The 17,841-nt window shown below is 37.0% G+C and overlaps 2 protein-coding genes across 2 annotated transcripts; one reads left to right on the top strand and one right to left on the bottom strand.

Moving 5' to 3' along the window:
- The first annotated feature begins 1,295 nt into the window (after window positions 1-1,295).
- tous (testes of unusual size) lies at window positions 1,296-12,455 on the top strand. The gene is made up of 22 exons (XM_028300354.1): window positions 1,296-2,168; window positions 2,331-2,480; window positions 2,613-2,892; window positions 3,915-4,031; window positions 4,331-4,488; window positions 4,781-4,911; window positions 4,988-5,093; window positions 5,165-5,306; window positions 5,638-5,842; window positions 5,973-6,190; window positions 8,072-8,220; window positions 8,290-8,704; window positions 8,773-8,913; window positions 9,082-9,222; window positions 9,297-9,440; window positions 9,513-9,744; window positions 9,814-10,007; window positions 10,081-10,177; window positions 10,740-10,909; window positions 11,135-11,314; window positions 11,612-11,806; window positions 11,963-12,455. Exons 1-22 carry the CDS (start codon window positions 2,104-2,106, stop codon window positions 12,080-12,082), a joined length of 3,750 nt encoding a protein of 1,249 aa, XP_028156155.1. The 5' UTR covers window positions 1,296-2,103; the 3' UTR covers window positions 12,083-12,455.
- On the bottom strand, window positions 12,350-17,834 carry Sc2 (trans-2,3-enoyl-CoA reductase Sc2). The gene is made up of 6 exons (XM_028300355.1): window positions 17,754-17,834; window positions 17,543-17,708; window positions 17,106-17,464; window positions 16,800-17,016; window positions 16,380-16,572; window positions 12,350-13,161 (listed from the first exon to the last, which is right to left on the bottom strand). The coding sequence occupies exons 2-6, from the start codon at window positions 17,546-17,548 to the stop codon at window positions 13,034-13,036; spliced, it is 903 nt and encodes a 300-aa protein (XP_028156156.1). The 5' UTR covers window positions 17,549-17,708; window positions 17,754-17,834; the 3' UTR covers window positions 12,350-13,033.
- Between the last annotated feature and the right edge of the window lie 7 nt (window positions 17,835-17,841).

Below are 17,841 nucleotides of genomic sequence, written 5' to 3'. Positions count from 1 at the left end.
TGAAAAAAAATATTGTCTATACATCAAAACTTGAATAGGTGTAAAACTAAATACCTACGAAACAATTTTTAAGCAAAAGCACTGAAGATTCATGAATCTTAGCACCGCACCATGGTGCGGTGGGACTACATAACTAGGTACCAACTTTCCCATGAGTGAAATTGTGCTTTCAGTTTCAAATACTTCTCAGCCCATTACAATAAACTTCTAATCAGACGATTAATTAAAATATTGTCCATTGTTTTGTTCAGAACAAAAGAGAAAGCTACCGACAGACTGTACAAATAAAGTGAGCCGTAAAACCAGACCGAGGAATTAGCATTTGCAGAAGTGTGTCACGCAATCTAGATTTCACTAGGTATTTTTGCAAGTGTTTTAATTTTGAGTGTGCCGAACTCATTTTGAGTAACTATTGGGATGAGGCACGTGCTATCGATGTTAATTAACTGCTGCAATGAGGGCAGACGTGTTCAGATGTCGCTTCGTTAGTTAAACTAGGTGAATTCTTACTCCTCTTTCTAAATAGTCCAAGCAAAGGAAACAAGTCAAAGGTAAATTAAAAATAAACGACAAAAATGAAAACAACACGCCAACTCATCCGTATCAAAATTAGGTTTTGCACGTCCTAATTGTGCATTTTTGTATGCAGATTACGCATTTTTTCACGAAAAGTTTGTATCTCTACATCCTGCTCTGATGTTTAAGACATCACTGAAATAGTCTTGTAAAAAATAAAGATTGCTGTAAAAAGAAATAGTGGACAACGTAATAAGCTCTAACAACGCCTCCACGGAGAACGATTAACTCGCAATTAATTAATTAATTAAAAATATTTTCTGGTAGAGTTTTTCTGTACAGATCGAGATATTGTTTCACCTAGTTTTTATTGATCGTTTACGAGTGACCTACAATGTTAATCACTTTGAGAGTACAACGTACCTACGTGATCTAGTTTTGTAAAAGGAAGTATCAATCACTCACTAAGATATAGCTAAATACCTAACTCTGATGAAATGAAAGACAAACCGATTTTGTAGCCGAATTTTTGAAGTCATCACTGAAATGGAAACTTAACATAAAAGAAAAGAAAGCAATACTATTTTTCCTATAACCTAAAACTCTATATTAATATTTAATTAAGTTACTTTAAGAAAAAACTTTGTAGAGTTCTTTAGCGCCTTCCAAGAAAACGTGCTTGAAAATGTAATACGTAAAATTGCTAATTGTTTTCCTGAAGTTAGTATTGACTTTACTACTAACTTACTAATATAACAAGAGTCGAGGGAAGAAAGTTTACAGAAATGATTTAAAATAATTTCAGTAATATTTATACCAGATGTTCTTAGAAGACGACAACGAAATTTAAAATGACCCCAATACTTTATTTGATGAGACCGTGAATCATCATTATTTTGATCTGACGAGATGGAAAAGAACATAATCTATCCAAAAGTTCCTGTTTATACATACATTTCATAAGTGCACAGCTGTATTAGCCGTCATAACCCGAAGGAAGCTGCGACTTATCTCGGAAATTGCAAGGCGGATGCTGTGCCACGGACGGCATTGAGGACCAATCATACGATCACAAATGACCACCGCTGGAAGGTAAGTTTAGAATGCGCAGTTTGCGAAGTCAGTTACTTAGACGCATAACATTTGCTAATGCATTTATGTATGATGTTTCAAGATGTTACGAGTACAAAACATATAAAGCTAAGAGCCTAGGCTACGAGTAAGTATTTAAGTAATGATGTAGGTATATGGACCATAATTTGGCTGCTATCTACTGACGCATGCTGTAATAAAGCATTTTATTGTCCCAAATACAAGACTTATGTAAAAGTAGAACGATTCGGTAAATGGAACAAGTAAAGTGTGAAGAATACTGCGGCTTTGATTGATCAATTTCGTCCTCTTTGAGGTCGCTATCGGGGTCACTCTTATTTACTATGCCTTTTCGGTACACGACAGTAGCCATAGCAACCAATTATTTTGACCATTTGAAAGAACGCGTTTATTGCAGTGGTTTTCTTTGTATTGATGATTTTATTTAAGTAGTGATAATCATTTTAGGTTTTCTTTTATATAAACTACACGATCATGGCTACGGCAACCCCACCAAATATTTCTGCTAGGATATTCTACGGACTGCGTACAGATATTCAGTGAGTATTCTATCATATCTGTAACGGTATTTTTAAACTGGATTAAAAAATAACTAAATCGAATCCTTGCTTCAAGCCTTCTTAGTTCTTACAGACTCAACAAGGCCCAAATGTTAGTAATCATCGTTTTAATGAACCGCAAGTTTCACCTTCATTTTCCAGGTACAATGCCCATTATTTGACGGAATCGGAAATCATATACCCAGCTGGGGGAGTGATTGTCATTCACAATCATCTTCAGAAGAAGCAGAAGTTTATAAGGCTTCAGGACAAACACAAGCCTATCAAATCATTAGTTTTAGCGCCAAATAGGTTCGTACTTTGTCAAATCTTTCCTGCTCTTTCCTAGTTCAATATAAAAAGCGGACTGTACGGATCATGTGATTCCATTTTATCATGCGATTTCTATCAATAAAGTCTTTGTTTTATATTTCTGGTTTATAGACGATGGCTGGCACTCAATGAAATAGCTGAAGAAGGGCAGAAGCCTATAATAACAATATACGACTTGACAACATACAAAAGGCGAAAAATCTTGACCGTCCCCTTCGAAAATTCGACGGCTAGAGAATTCGCATGTGTACAATTTACGTATGATTCAAAGTATCTCGTCGCAATAACAGGGGAGCCTGATTGGTATTTGTATTATTACAATTGGGACAAGGGGAAGGTGGAGAGTCATGCAAAGGCGCAGAACCCAAGCGGGCAAGGAGTAGTCGAAAGTGTGAGTGCTTCCTATTCCAATCAACAGACGGAGTTATAAATAAACTCGCACCTGTCTAATGCCTATGTTCTACATTGATATCATAAAGCTATTAATACCACAGAATAATAATAAGTACCTACTACGTACAGAAGTTTTACTTCGCGAAGGTATTTAAAAAAATGTATGCTCAATGTCATAAACAATATGGTGTAATTTAGCCTCTCTCAAGAGTCAAGCACCATTTTGTTGACAAACGTCAGTGATCGGCACTGCGCCGAAGCTATAGGGCTAACTTCGGTAAAATGATGTGACGTGAGGTGCCAAACTGCGGAAAATAGCGGAGGAAATACATGATTTAGCATGAATTATCATGAATAATATTAACTACTTATTTACCTCTCAGTGTCTTGAGGCAACTTAAAAGTACATTCTGTGTTTTTATTATTACTTAGGCAGTTAAATACTGCACAGTATTTAGTACACCATTTTCTTTATTTTCTTCCATCATACACAATAATACGCGTGCGTGAGTCAATGCTCGCTCGTATGTGAGGCCTTGTCGAATAGTATCCTGTAGGTGGGCCATCGTGCGTGTTTTGTTTTCGATGTAAACTCGCGGAGATGTACAGGCCTGCTAATACGTGCATGTAATTGCAATGAGCAGACGCATAAGAGTTTTTTTTTTATTTACAATGGGATTAAACTAAAATCGTGTCGTAAAAGTTTTTCAAATACAAACCGGAAGGCATCGCGCGATTTTTACGAAGCATCAGAATTATTTTCACGATTTTCAGTTTTTTCTGTTTAAGACGGTCTGGTTTCATAGTTAGAGGAATTTTCCATTTCGTTGGACAATCTGCATTACAATTTCAAGAAACAATGAGCATTATACGCTTTATTAGGTTAGGATTAACTTGATAATGAGGAAATTAACAACTTCCTCACGTATACTTCATTTGCCGCGTCTCGATACATAGTTTTTACGATAGAGATAAAGTTCTATTGCTTTTCTAATTATTGGATACGTTTTTAATTGGCAGGTGCAATGCAACCCTTCGGATGCTACTTTGGTGGTCATTACAGGGCCTTACACTTTCCGCATCATGAATGTTTCGGAAACGGTTTGGAGGCAATGGGGGTGGTGTAAGGCTGAAAATGTACGTGTGAAAATAATTTTAATTACTTAAATTTTAGATGGTGTTTCTTTGGTTTGTAATATTCGCCTACCTACCTACTTTAGCACTGAAGTGCTACCTATTAAAGAAACTAAGTGGACCCCTCTGCAAATAGTGAAAAGCACGGAGCATTTTTGTTCCGTGGTGAAAAGTTAGTTGAAAATGTACGTACAGTACAGTACTGCACTTTGCGTATGTGTAGACTTCTTACAAATATTAATAACACCACTAGCACTAGAGCACGCGTTGGCAATTGTTTCATTCCATACGTCCGGCAACAGATCAACATAACCACCGCCATGTGGTTGACGCCGGATCGCATCATGTTCGGGACAGACAACGGCGTCATCATGATGGTGGAAAACGGCGAGCTCAGGCAGAACTGCATCTTTAAAGCTGCCGAGGTTCTAGAAATGTCCCTGAAGAAAGTTGAAGCTGAGTAAGTGCTGTCAGTTAACATAAAAAAATATCATCGGTCAGATTTTTTGAGGTCAGATAATAGGGTGAAGATAAGTTAGTAGTGGTCCTTGTGAGCAATGTGTAAACATTTACGTAGGCTGATTTTGTTTTGAAATTTTCATGCTTAGCCCGGAGGCTGCTAAACCAACGTAAGTTATTTTTTAATGCATTTACAATTTACATTTAAAAAATATAAAATTCTCAGAAAGCACAAAAGATCTATATTAGTAGGAAAATAGAGGAACTAAACAAGTGCAATTGATTGAATATAGGGCAGAAGAAACTGCTGAGAAGGCGAGTACTTCAAGCAAACAAGAGGAAACGAGCGACACAGGTGCTGCTGGTGGCGTTGAACTCCTCGAAGAAAGTTACCCTGTCACTTGCTTTGTGAACTTTCCAAAAGGTATGATGCATACTTAGGAAGTAATTTAAAATACTGATAACATCTTACACTATCAATTAATATAAAATGCTTATAGGGTTCGCATTTGCTTGTGGGCCTGGTTATGTGCACATGTTTGAGAAAGAAACGCCACACCATTGGAGAAAGAGGAACCTGTTCAGGATATCCAAGAAGTCCTACAAGTATGTATGTTTCGTAAATCTAGTAAGTGATTATTGAAACTGCTTTTTGTATAAGTTTTCACGATGTCCAGGCACACACGGGACAACCCACTCTGGTCTCCACTTGATGCCATTCAGCACATCACGATAGATCCTAACCAGGAAACGCTGCTCATCACGACTTTGCGGAAGCAGTTGTATTACGTGAAGCTATTTGGGGTGCATATGTTACAGGTACAGTTCAAAGATAATTCTTCCTTAAATGTTGTTTTTATACTATCTTTCTATTAGCTTAGCCTCAGAGGCTACCGCCGTACGTATCTGCCGTATCAATGACACGGAGCCCCCGGAATACAGGGGCCCCAGTGCCAGACTTTTACGAACAGACTGAGTAGGCGTCTGCCTAAGGAAGTTCTATAACTTTTACATTAAAAGGGCCTCATGACCTTTTTTGATAGAGCTCCCAACAAATTTTGATATATGGCCCACCTAAGGCACGCTACGCTACTGCTTAGCCTGTATCTATGGGAAAACAAATCTTGGAAATGATTTTTTTTAATTCTAGAACCCTGAAATCTCCTTCACGGAGCTTGGCCCAGCAATGCATTACGGACGAATAAACTCCCTTTCCATGTGCGCGTGGAAGCCAATCTTCATGACCTCCGGGGAACAGGACAAGAGCATCAGGATATGGAACTACATGACCGACGACATAGAGTTGATCAGACTCTACCAGGAGGAAATACACTGCGTTTCTTTACATCCCACTGGTTAGATATTATTTTGAGCCGCGATGCCATAAAAAATATTCATATCGTCCAACAAGTGACAGTTATTTATTTATTATCAGAATCTGTGTTTGTGCATATTGACAGGTTGGTAAAAAATCTCTCTTTGCAGGTTTATTCGCTATCGTCGGATTTTCAGACAAGCTGCGTTTTATGGTGGTACTGATCGACGATTTTGAAGTCATGCGAGAGTTTCCTATAAGAAACTGCAAGCAGGCCAAATTCAGCACTAACGGTCACCTGTTCGCCGCAGTCAATGGTCAAGTCATACAGGTGTTTTCGTCAGTGTCCTTCCAGAATGTTTATAACTTGAAGGGTCATAACGGCCGGGTTAGTATTATAAATAATTATTTTAACAGATTGATAGTAACTAATCGAAAGTGCAAAGTGAAGAACGGTATATAGAGATTAAGGCGAAATTACAAAGGATTAAAATTCAACTCAACATCTATCATTGTCCTTAGCAATATCATGTATGGTGCCTGCAGCCTTGTTGTAACGAACACGATTATAAAAACTTCTTCTTTTGTTGACTTACCGGAACTTTCTGAGCCATTTCTCTAAACATGTAAAGAAAAATAAGTTAAGTACTTTTTTGGCTATTAAACACTTATTATTTTCTAATAGTAAATAAAAAAAAACGTGCGGCTGGATATAATTATATGGTAAAGTAGACTAGGATAACAGTTCAGTGCCGTATCAACAAATACGTAAATATTCTTGACTTTCAGGTATACCCTATAAAACATTGTTTGTTTGTTGATTGTTGTTTGTTATGACAGACGGTCATTTCAATGACGTAATAACATCCATTTTGTGAGTGGATGAGTGATAGATAAATAATGTACACTGCAGTACCGCAATGCAAGGTCAATTGAGTTTATCAAGTGTGAATGTAAATAACTTAATATTAACGTTGTACTTGTATCGAAGCGCGAACCTACAGAGCATCAATTATTCCAATTAAATATCATGTAAATATACAGTGTGTCCGGGCATGTAGTGATCAAACTTTAAGGGCGTAATCTATGGACAATTTTATCGGTGAAAATACTTTAAATTTGGGGCTTGACCCATTTCTCGCATATTTACAAGGATTTAAGTTTTTAATTTTAAGTTTTCACCTCTTCCTTCAAAAACAAGTGATAGCGTGGGTAACTTAACATTAATAAGCAAATATTTCATATCATGCGATAGCCAGTAAAATTATCTTTTAGTAGAAGTAGAAAACAGACACAAGTTTCATACATTTTAAGGGAGTAAGAATGGATTTAATTAGAATTAAACATGATTTTTTTCACACCTTTTTCAGTTATTTCCCAACACAAGAAAAACCAGGTCGTTAAGGTATGTTTTATTTGCATTGTATTATTAGTATTTGAGCCATTCTACAAAACGAATGTAAATTTATTAGTCTACGTCTATTAGTTTCGACGTAATTTTTGAACAGAGATACCCATTCCCAGCGGTTTCCATAGTAATCGGAATAGGTTGTGTAATTCTTTCAGGCAGTGCATTTTCGCATGTCGCGTGCGCTATGGAAACCGCTGGGAAGGGGTATCTTTGTTTAACAATTACGTCGAAACTAATAGACGTAGACTAATAAACTTACATTCATTTTGTAGAATAGCTCAAATACTAATAATAAAATGCAAATAAAACATACCTTAACGACCTGGTTTTTCTTGTGTTGGGAAATAACTGAAAAAGATGTGAAAAAAATCGTGTTTATTTCTAGTTAAATCCATTCTTACACCCTTAAAATGTATGAAACTTGTATCTGTTTTCTACTTCTACTAATAGATAATTTTATTGGCTATCGCATGATAAAAAAATTTTTGCTTATTAATGTTAAACTACCCACGCTATCACTTGTTTTTGAAGGAAGAGGTGAAAACTTAAAATTAAAAACTTAAATCCTTGTAAATATGCGAGAAATGGGTCAAGCCCCAAATTTAAAGTATTTTCACCGATAAAATTGTCCATAGATTACGCCCTTAAAGTTTGATCACTACATGCCCGGACACACTGTATATTTACATAAGTTTTCTCTTGGATTTACTGCTTTTTAGGGTTTTTTGTAATAAAGTATGTTTTTCAAGCCCATTTTTTACTACTTTCACTTCAGCAGAAGCAGCGATAGCATTAGACGGGATATTTAACTAAAATAACTAATGTGAAGTTACCCTGGCTAACTAACTGATTGCGCAGGTAACATGCCTGGCGTGGTCAACCAACGATCTGACCCTGGTATCTTGCGGCACAGAGGGCGCTGTATACGAGTGGAGTATGTCTACCGGACAGCGAGTCGGGGAGGTCATACTCAAGACCAACCAGTTCAACGCATGCGCCGTTAACAGGTAAGTGTTTACTAATTTTCACACTAACTACATTAATTACAACCATTTCAATTCATTTTGACGTTTTAGCATCGGAAAAACTACATACGGAATCGGCTCGGACGGCGAAATCAAAGAAATCGGATCAAACACCATTCGAAGGAACCTACCCTTAATCGGATGTGCACTAGACACGATCGTGCTATCTCGCTCTGACATGATGCTCTTCATAACTGGTGGAGAAGGAGGAGTGACTACCGTCCAACTGCCGCTATTGGATAAGGCTGTGTTTAATGAATTTCACATGCACAATAAGAAAGTGACTTCCATTGCCTTGTCGTATGACGACCAAACGTTAGTGTCGGTAGCAGAAGATTCCTCTATCTGTCTGTGGAGGCTGACAAACGCAGATGGGAGAGCGATTGCTTTAGACAAGGATTTCGCATATTCGAAAGAGATTTTGATCAGCAAGAAAGATTTGCAAGAGAAAATAAACAGTATCAATGTCAGTATAATAAAAGTATTCTTCTTTTTCGTGGTAAAGCTAAAACTAATACAGCAATAATGTTTTAGTTGCTTAGCACAAGGATGAGTGAGTTGGAGACGGAGCACACGTACCAGTTGCGACAAGCGGAGGCCACACAGGCGGAGAAGTTGAAAGAAGTCCATGAAGGGTACTGCGCTGCCATTGAAGAACTCAAAGAGAAGAATGAGGTAGGTCTAAAAGACTTTAATTTGGATGATATGAAAGATAAAAGACACAAAAGTGTTTCAAGAATAGAAAATAAATCTTTATGCATTAGAAAAACTGTCATCTGCATTTGATTGATGATTAATGAATAGGAATATTTTCCCACTATTTACAATATCATTTCGTTGTAGACGATGGAGAATGAACACACGCACGAGATTGGTATGATCCAGCAAGACATAGCCAAGCTGCGCTCAGGCCACGAGCGGACGTTACAGGCTCTTGAGGCTGACTTCAACATTAGACTCATCAGCGAGTACGACCGGTATCAAGTAAGTAAAGGTTCAATAAGTAATAGAAACTTCATGAAGATTTAAACTTTAAAACTATTATGGTTTATTGTTAGAGCCTCGAAGACAAAACAGCCCGAATGAGGAAAGATTACGAGCAACGGTTGGAAGACCTCGCCGAAAGCAAGCGCCAGGCTCTCAGAGAAATGAACAAAATGTTTGAGGCGAGACTCGAAGAGAAGGACATGTTACTATTAGAGGTGAGAAACACTCTATACGTAACCTTATGGTTCTTATTTTGGACAATATTAAAAAATTGAATTAAATCTCAGTTACAAGAGCAAGCTGATATGGAAACGAAAGAACACGAAACTATAAAGGCCTCAATAGAAGAAGACGCCGATCGTGAAATTATAGAAATTAGAACGGCGTATGAAGTGCAGCTGAAAGAAGAGAAAGACGCCAATGTGCGTTTAAAAGGCGAGACCGGACTCATGAAGAAGAAACTTATAAGCGCCAATAAAGAAATAGACGAGTTTAAACATCAAATCTCACAGTTGAAAGGTAAAACCGAATGAAATCATTTTTATTATACCCTGAAATAATGATTTATCAAACTGTTGACGTTTCCAGCGGAACATAAACAATTTCAAAAAGTTATTTCTACTTTGGAAAGAGACGTAGCCGACCTAAAAAAAGAAATATCAGAAAGAGATGGTACTATTCAAGATAAGGAGAAGAGAATTTATGAATTGAAAAGAAAAAAGCAGGAACTGGAAAAATACAAGTTTGTCTTGAATTTCAAGATAACTGAACTAAAAAATCAGGTAAAACCGTAATCATAATATTGTCTTTTAGGTGTATAATGACGTGGATTATAAATTATAATCTTATCAATAGATAGAGCCTAAGGAAAGAACCATCAGAGAACTTAAGGTTCAGATTGATGACATGGAGAATGAGGAACTAAAATTACTGAACGTAAAACATGACCTCGGTATGGTTTGTCATAATCACTGCACTGTAAAGTGATTGCGATACTAGAACTCAGCCATTTTCATTTGAAAAAAGTTACAGCTGTAATAAAGTTAATTTTAGTGCCCATTTACAGTTTTATACGATGTAAACATACCTACCTTTGTTTTATTTTAAACAGATAGAGCCGTTAGAACGTGATATAAAAGCGAAAAAGTTACGTATCCTAGAGCTGGAAGTTTCGCTCGAAACCCTTTTAAAGCAGAGATCATTTCGCGGTAAACTTATCAGTTGTAATTTTTTTCTCTACTCACATTTACATACATTGATGTCATCACCTCATCACAACTTAGAACTAATTAGTAGCACATCCATTTGTTTTCATTTACCGACACTCGCATATGAATATCAACTAGCTAGCTAGTGCTAATTTGTAGTTGTGTTGTATACCTACCTACTCATATCTGCATACTTAGATATGTTGGCAGATTTTACGATGCTAGACAACAAGTTATAACTTGAGTAAAAACATAAACATTATGACTCTGACGTAACTAATGCTATTATTGTTTATTTCGTGGCAGAACTTAAAATCAATCAGCTGAACGAAAAGTTAGCATCGGCCAAGAAGGATTACCTGAGCGAAGCCGATCGAAATATGACATTGAAGAACACATTGAAAAAGATAAAAATTGATTTACATAACATGACAGCGAATTTCCAAGACCCAACTAAACTCAAACTCAATGTTAAAGTAAGTAGTTAAAAAAAATGGATGATTACAGTTGACTTTTGAGCCCAATATCTCTATCCGAGACCTTTGGATCCAAGGGCCAGTAACACCGTTTCCCGATAAAGTATTAGACAATCATCCTAAGTTCTTAATAGATTATTAGGAACTTAATGATAATGGCTTAACAAATGGTGAAACTTCGCCTATTTTATACATAAGGAATTCATTTGTTTTTTCATTCCCCAGGCTCTCTTCCACAAATACGTGGAAGATATAGACTTCGTGCGCAGCCGCATCGCGGAGGATGAAGCGATACGGGAGTTCAACCGCCAGCGCGACCACTTGGAGAAGCAGGTGGCAGCCCTCAAGCAACAACTGGCTAAGTCCCTTGGAGGCTCTAAGAGCGACATCGGCAAGATCATGGACGTTAGTTATTCCTTTGTTAATGTCCAAAGATTTTTTCTGGGGTGATGGGACATTAATTCTGATATTCTAGGGATATCATTCCAAAAACATAATGGAAATTAACAAATGAGCCTTCCTAAAAACCTCGGAAAGAATGACTGTTGTTTTGTCTCACACAATTAAGACATCATGACAGTGATAAATTAAGAAACAAAACAATAGACAATGTACGAGCAGCAAATTTTTTTTCATAGCATGTTCGTCACAAAATATTTTGTGTTAGTTTTTATAACACGAAATTATTTCTTTACGCTTTAGGAAAACTGCACACTGTTGTCTGAAATCAACAACCTACGTACGGAGCTGAAGTCAACGCGAACGCGGTGCTTCCAAATGGAATCGATCCTTGGACTCTCGGCTCGATATATTCCGCCTGCCACCGCTCGAGCGAAGTTGAAATACTTCACTGAAGACCGGGAGAAGCTGGATGAAAGATTCAAGCAGAGAATTGAGGTCAGTATCCTTTGCATTGCAACTTGAATTTTTTTTAAGTTTTTTCGAAAGAAATGAATTTTGAATTCGGCAAAGACCAAAAAAGCTACGCAATAATGTACGGCTATACCTCAAGGGAAATTATCTTTGTAACCATAAATTGTGTTTCATTTTTAGGAAAGAGAAGAAATAATAGTCGCTCTCAAAGAGGAAAACGACCGTCTTCTCGGTAAGATTAGATGCGTTGAAGAGATCCCGAGGTTTTCCGACTCCGAACCTGCCATGCCTACAGAATAGCGATGTTTTTTTAAGTTATTATGATAATAAATTACCACAATTTTCCATCATGACGAATTTTTAATGCAACTAAAAATATTAATTACGCTTGTTCTATTACTATTAATATTAAGACTAGTTTCCTTCTCATGGCCAAACAGTTAATTGGTTGAACTAGAATATTTTTTCCTTCTCTAAACAAACCTGCCTTTGCCTGAACAAACTTTGTGGGTACAATAATAACGATAATATTTAGATTAAGAAAGTATTTATTAAATTTAAATGCACTGGTTGATTGCCTATGAATTGCTTCACAATATTTGCCCGAAATAAAGTAACATAAAAATTATCTTAGAACTAAATAACGACGTTCTATGAAGTTTAAATGCCCTTTTTAAATAAAAAAAATTAAAACTTACTCAATTCATTCATTGTATGAGAATATACTTTCATGCATTCCATAATAAATAAAGCCATCACCTGTACTACAGCCAACCCATAACCTGACCATTATTACTCTAGCTAGAGTGGTAATTGCTATTCTAAATATATTATAACTTTTATGTAGAAAAAATATGTCAGTACGAGTTTATTCTCTAGATAAAAGTTACCTGGCAATTTTAAATAACGGTGATATACACACACAAAGATGCCGTGGTCTGGTTTACCGGATCATCCATCAGTGTGGATTATAAATAACAGTAGAGATATAGAGTGGTTGNTGTGGATTATCACATTTTACGACATGGCAGATTCCAAAAAGTAAATCCTTGCTATCAAATATAAAAAGAAGATAATAATAGAATATTTTTAGAGAGCAATACCATGACCACGGCTTTTTGCTTTACGGGACAATCAATGAGATATTAAACAGCTAAAGGGGCTATTATAAGATTAGATTTAGATAAACTAAGAAGCGGTCCCCTACAACTAACTACTAATGTTTTGAAGGGACAAATAAAAAATATTGACTTAAAGGATGAATGGCAAGATGGCTTTGCGTCCTTTAGGGTACTCCGGGAATTCCTTCTTGTAGTTGCGATGTTTGCCGAGTGCCCAAACAGCCATTTGATAGAAGCCGGCCGCCGCAAACAAACCAGCTGGAATGAAAAATCATAAGATAAATATTATTGAAGTCACTCAGTCAAGTTTATGGGCAGGTGTAGAATAATAATGCACCATAAGTACAGGATTATAAGTACCTAGGTCGCTTAAATAAATAAATAAAACGCAAATAACACAGTTAAAAGTAATTACAAGGCTTAGGCTATGGTCTCCCTATTAAAGCTATACGCGGCGTACGACGTCAGCAACAAACGTTCCTATCGACGCCATACGCCGACGTCAACTTCTGAAAGAGACCACAACAGTAGGTACATTAGCTTAAGCGCAGACCACCGACTCTTAGTTGGCCGATATTGGCGCACATTACACGGATTTGATATCGGCTGATTCTTCATACAAATTAGAATCGGGCCCAACTATCGACTAACTAAAAGACGGTGGTCTGCGCCTAGGCTTAATTTATCATTGTGAAGTGGCCTACTAGGCCAGTAGAATTAAACACAAAAATGAATTAAATCGGAAATAATTCCTACTAAAGATTTTAGTGCATTAATGCTTCATTAGTTGCCCATAAATACTCCCCTAGGTTTTCGACTTCGACGGAGCTGTGCTTAAGTGGTGGGGGCCCCCGAAAGGGGCGCTTTTTCGGTTTTCCGGTTATACCGCGTAAAGGACTTACCCTATCGAAAAGTGGTCTTCCTGACGGTTAAAGGGCATTTAATCCTGCATTAAATAAGACCAAATTCATATGTTTGAACAAACCGTTCTCGTGCAAATGTTCGGCAAAGTAGAAAATATGTGTATAATTAATGACCCTCTCCACGTCCAATGGCTTGTTACTCGCAGGTTTCCAAGTCTTGAAAAGGAGCGCCTCAACCAGTGTAACCCTATCAAGGCTTACGAGCTGGATGCGCCTATCCTTGTTCGTTCCAGCCGTTCCATAACTGCGGTTGCTGCACCTCTTCCTGGCACTTACCTGAACGACTCTGTGTTACCTACTGTGGCTGCCCCTCTTCCTTGTATCCTCCTGCACGACTACGTTGCCTAGCCGTACGCCTGGTCTAAGGTTCGACGCCAAAAATCAACAACAACTAGTTCATATTAAAACGCTGAAGAGTTTTTAATTTGTTTGTTTGAACGCGCTAATCTCAAGAATTACTAGTTTGATTGAAATAATTGTTTTTGTGTTGTATTATAGCTCATAAATTGAGGAAGGCTATAGAATATATACAATCACTTTACGACAAATAGAGGCGAAGCAGTAAAGAAAAATGTTGCAAGCACGGAAAATAGTATTTAAACTATTTTCACGCGTACGAAGTTGATTTTGTGGCGTCGAACCTTGGACCAGGCATATGGCTAAGTAATGCAATCGTACAGGAGGGTACAAGGAAGAGGGGCAGCCACATTAGGTAACACAGAGTCGTTCAGGAGAGTGCCAGGAAGAGGTGCAGCAACCGCAGATAAGGAACGGCTGGGACGAACAAGGATAAGCGAATCCAACTCGTGAGCCTTGACAGGGATACGCTGGTTAAGGCGACCCTTTACAAAGCTTGGGAGCCTACGGGTGACGAGCTATTGGACGTGGAGAGGGTCATTAATTATACACATATTTTCTACTTTGCCGAACAATTGCACGAGAACGGTTTGTCCAAAACATATGAATTTGGTCTTATTTAATGCAGGATTAAATGCCCTTCAACCGTCAAGAAGACCACTTTTCGATAGGGTAAGTCATTTACGCGGTATATCCGGAAAACCTAAAAAGCGCCCCTTTCGGGGGCCCCCACCACTTAAGCACAACTCCGTCGAAGTCGAAAACCTAGGAGAGTCTTAATGGGCAAATAATGAAGCCATTAAAGCAATAAAATCTTTTGTAGGAATTATTTCCGATTTAAAATCTAATTCTACTGGACTATACGGCATGACGCTGTTCGCGGCCTACGGCATTTATACATATTATAGGAGACCACAGCCTTAGCGATCTCAAGAGATTTATTTAAGTGTCATAAACGACTATTGGCCTCCACAAATGGGTGTAATAAAATATCTAGTACGTTTCGTCTACTCACGGTAACGACCGTTCAAAGTTCGAGCAGATAATATTATAGCAATTAAGAATAAATCAATAAGGTTCTAAAAAATGGTATCAAGTATCAAGGTAATTTTGACTTTGATTATAAGAGCTCATAACAGGTAACTAGCTTTAAGAATGGGTCTATAGTATATCAATCAATATCATACAAATTCATATGACTCATTAAATTAAATATAACACTATCTAAAACCTGTTCCTTTTTTACATGTAAGAACTGCGGTTTACTGAAACAGACTGCAATTCAAAGACATTCATGAAACTACGAAAATGCGCGCAGACAATTACATACAATTCAAATGAATTGGAAATTTATATTTCCTATGTAAATGCCGATTAACAAATGTCAAAGTTCATGGCGTTAAATATACATGAGATTTTAATCTTCCTACAACATTGGGTGAAGTTCAGTTCCATAAGTTTTAATGTTTTTAAAGATTTCTAAAAATAGATGTATAGTCAAGTATTAGACATGATGGTTGCCTAGTCTCAAAGAAGACATACATCAAGTATAATAAATTGGAATCACAATCTACTTACCAATTCATATGTTTNGATAGGTATATAAAAGGAAGTGTAATGAAAGTGATTATTTTTTAATAAAGTTTTCGTGTCAAAATAATATACATTATTACATTATTTCCTTTTCCATTTCCTTCTACATTTTTAGCCAAGGGCCTACTGTTACACTTAAGTTTAGCCGGCTAAAGATAGAAGAAACTAACATTAACACCTCGTCGAAAATAAACTCAAGTTTAGCCGGCTAATCTTAAGTTTATGTTCACACCTATCTTTAGCCGTAACATTTATACTATAAATATACGTTAGTTAGTAGTATGTCTTCTTTGAGACTAGGCAACCATGTCTATATTATGTATCAATGAATTTAAATGATACACCTATAAACTTTATAGGAGTATCATTTAAATTCATTGATACATTTTTTTTTTCCTCTCTCAATGACATTTTAAATAAATTGAGACTATCAATCACGCGAGGGACATAAAACGAGTAAAAATGATCATCTTACTGAGCGATTATTTCACTTATTGTACGGTGAGAAGTTAAAATCATAAACAAACTTAGCTTACTTTCTTCCGCATGAAATATCAAGTACAGGATAGGAAAACTTTTACAGTGAGTAAATAAAATATTTACCTGGAGCACATTTGGTCATAATTGTGAAGAAGAGCCATGATCCAAACTCGTAGGTATAGTTGGGACAAGAGACAAAGTTGAAAAGTTGAGTTAGAGGATTTCCATCAGGAACAGGGATTCGTCGCACTTTGGTGCCCGGTGGCCTGAGGTTTTTCAACAAAATGTGAATGCTCAAATTTCCCAATTCGCACAGCTGAAAGGAAAATAATAAAGCTTACAATAATTGATAATTTCAAAGGATAAATTAATTTTAAAACATGCCTCAAACATTCATTACATTTAAAAGTAAAGATAAATACATAGTATAGGTACTGATAACGTAATCTTGTTAATCAAGACTTTGTTAATTTATTTAACTGTTGTACCGTTTTATTTCACTTTTGGTATCATTATGTAAAGGTGTGCCAAAAATGTACTTACTACAAAACCAGTCAAACCAACATAGAACCAGGTATCACTTGGAGGTGTGTATAGAGGATGGTTGACGTGGTATGCCACATATAAGGTAAACATCCAGTAATATCCACAGTTCTTGAACAAGTTGCTGAGTGGCATTGTGCCATGAGAAAAGCGGTGCACAAATAAAGTTTCTAAGAGCCTCTTAGCATAATGTCCAGTCCAGCATAATGCAGCAACACTGAAAAATTGTACATATTTAGGTTAACACTTTACTTAGATAGCATGAGTCTTACAATTGACAAAATATTAAATTTGACATTGCCTTACTTGGCAACAGCTCCAGGGGAAGAATTTTGAGCACCATAAACGAGCCATGGACGTTGATAAACCCATAAATAGACAAGGAGAGGTCCAGCATATTCAGCTAAAAACACATTCTTCCAAGCAATCTGAGGACCCAGATCTTTTAAGTACAACTTGGCACCATTTTGCACATTTAAGGATTTCAGTGAATCCTCATCATTCAAAGCTTTTCCCTTTGCTTCTAATTTGATAGCTTGACGGTCAGGGTAAAGAAACTTCTTTATACTTCTATGAATTTTATCTTTTACGTCTTTTACCGTTGCATCTTCTTTCAGTTGTATTTTTCCAAGCGGCTTAGAACCGGCGACGCTTAAAATTTCGATCTGAAATGGCAGGGATAGAAATGATATGAATGATAATGATATTTTTACTTAACTACACAAAACTGCAAAAAGACTTACTTCCATTTTCTTCTGTAGCCACACAACTAGATCTCTTCAAATCACGTCAACCTGTGTTTCTATGTACAGCAATACAGCCCAAAGAATACTCCCGCCTGCCATAAAATGTTGTTAATTTATGGTAAATCCGCCAATGGCAATCAATCAATGAATTTTACAAAAATGAATGTGCAAACATTGTGCAAATTAGTACAGACCGAAAGAAACGACGGCGACGACGAGTCGATGCGAGCGAGCGAGCTCCGTCCGTAGTCCGTCCGTCCGTCATTCATCAGTCAACCAGTGATTTGTTGAATTGA

The sequence above is a fragment of the Ostrinia furnacalis genome, unplaced genomic scaffold, assembly GCF_004193835.3.
Source record: "Ostrinia furnacalis isolate ACB-3 unplaced genomic scaffold, ASM419383v2 OfSCF0710, whole genome shotgun sequence".
In the NCBI taxonomy this organism is placed as follows: Eukaryota; Metazoa; Arthropoda; class Insecta; order Lepidoptera; family Crambidae; genus Ostrinia; species Ostrinia furnacalis.
This window is presented reverse-complemented; position numbering and strand designations above follow the sequence as displayed.

What these genes read in the sequence shown, in the direction of transcription:
- tous (XM_028300354.1), top strand. Translation starts at nt 2,104, where the DNA reads ATGGCTACGGCAACCCCACCAAATATTTCTGCTAGGATATTCTACGGA. An exon ending in CTGAAGAAAGTTGAAGCTGA is followed by an intron (nt 4,489 to 4,780) that starts GTAAGTGCTGTC and finishes GATTGAATATAG; the next exon opens with GGCAGAAGAAACTGCTGAGA. An exon ending in GATTCAAGCAGAGAATTGAG is followed by an intron (nt 11,807 to 11,962) that starts GTCAGTATCCTT and finishes TTTCATTTTTAG; the next exon opens with GAAAGAGAAGAAATAATAGT.
- Sc2 (XM_028300355.1), bottom strand. An exon ending in TTGGTTTGACTGGTTTTGTA is followed by an intron (nt 16,573 to 16,799) that starts GTAAGTACATTT and finishes TTTTCCTTTCAG; the next exon opens with CTGTGCGAATTGGGAAATTT. An exon ending in TATGACCAAATGTGCTCCAG is followed by an intron (nt 13,162 to 16,379) that starts GTAAATATTTTA and finishes TTTTCATTCCAG; the next exon opens with CTGGTTTGTTTGCGGCGGCC.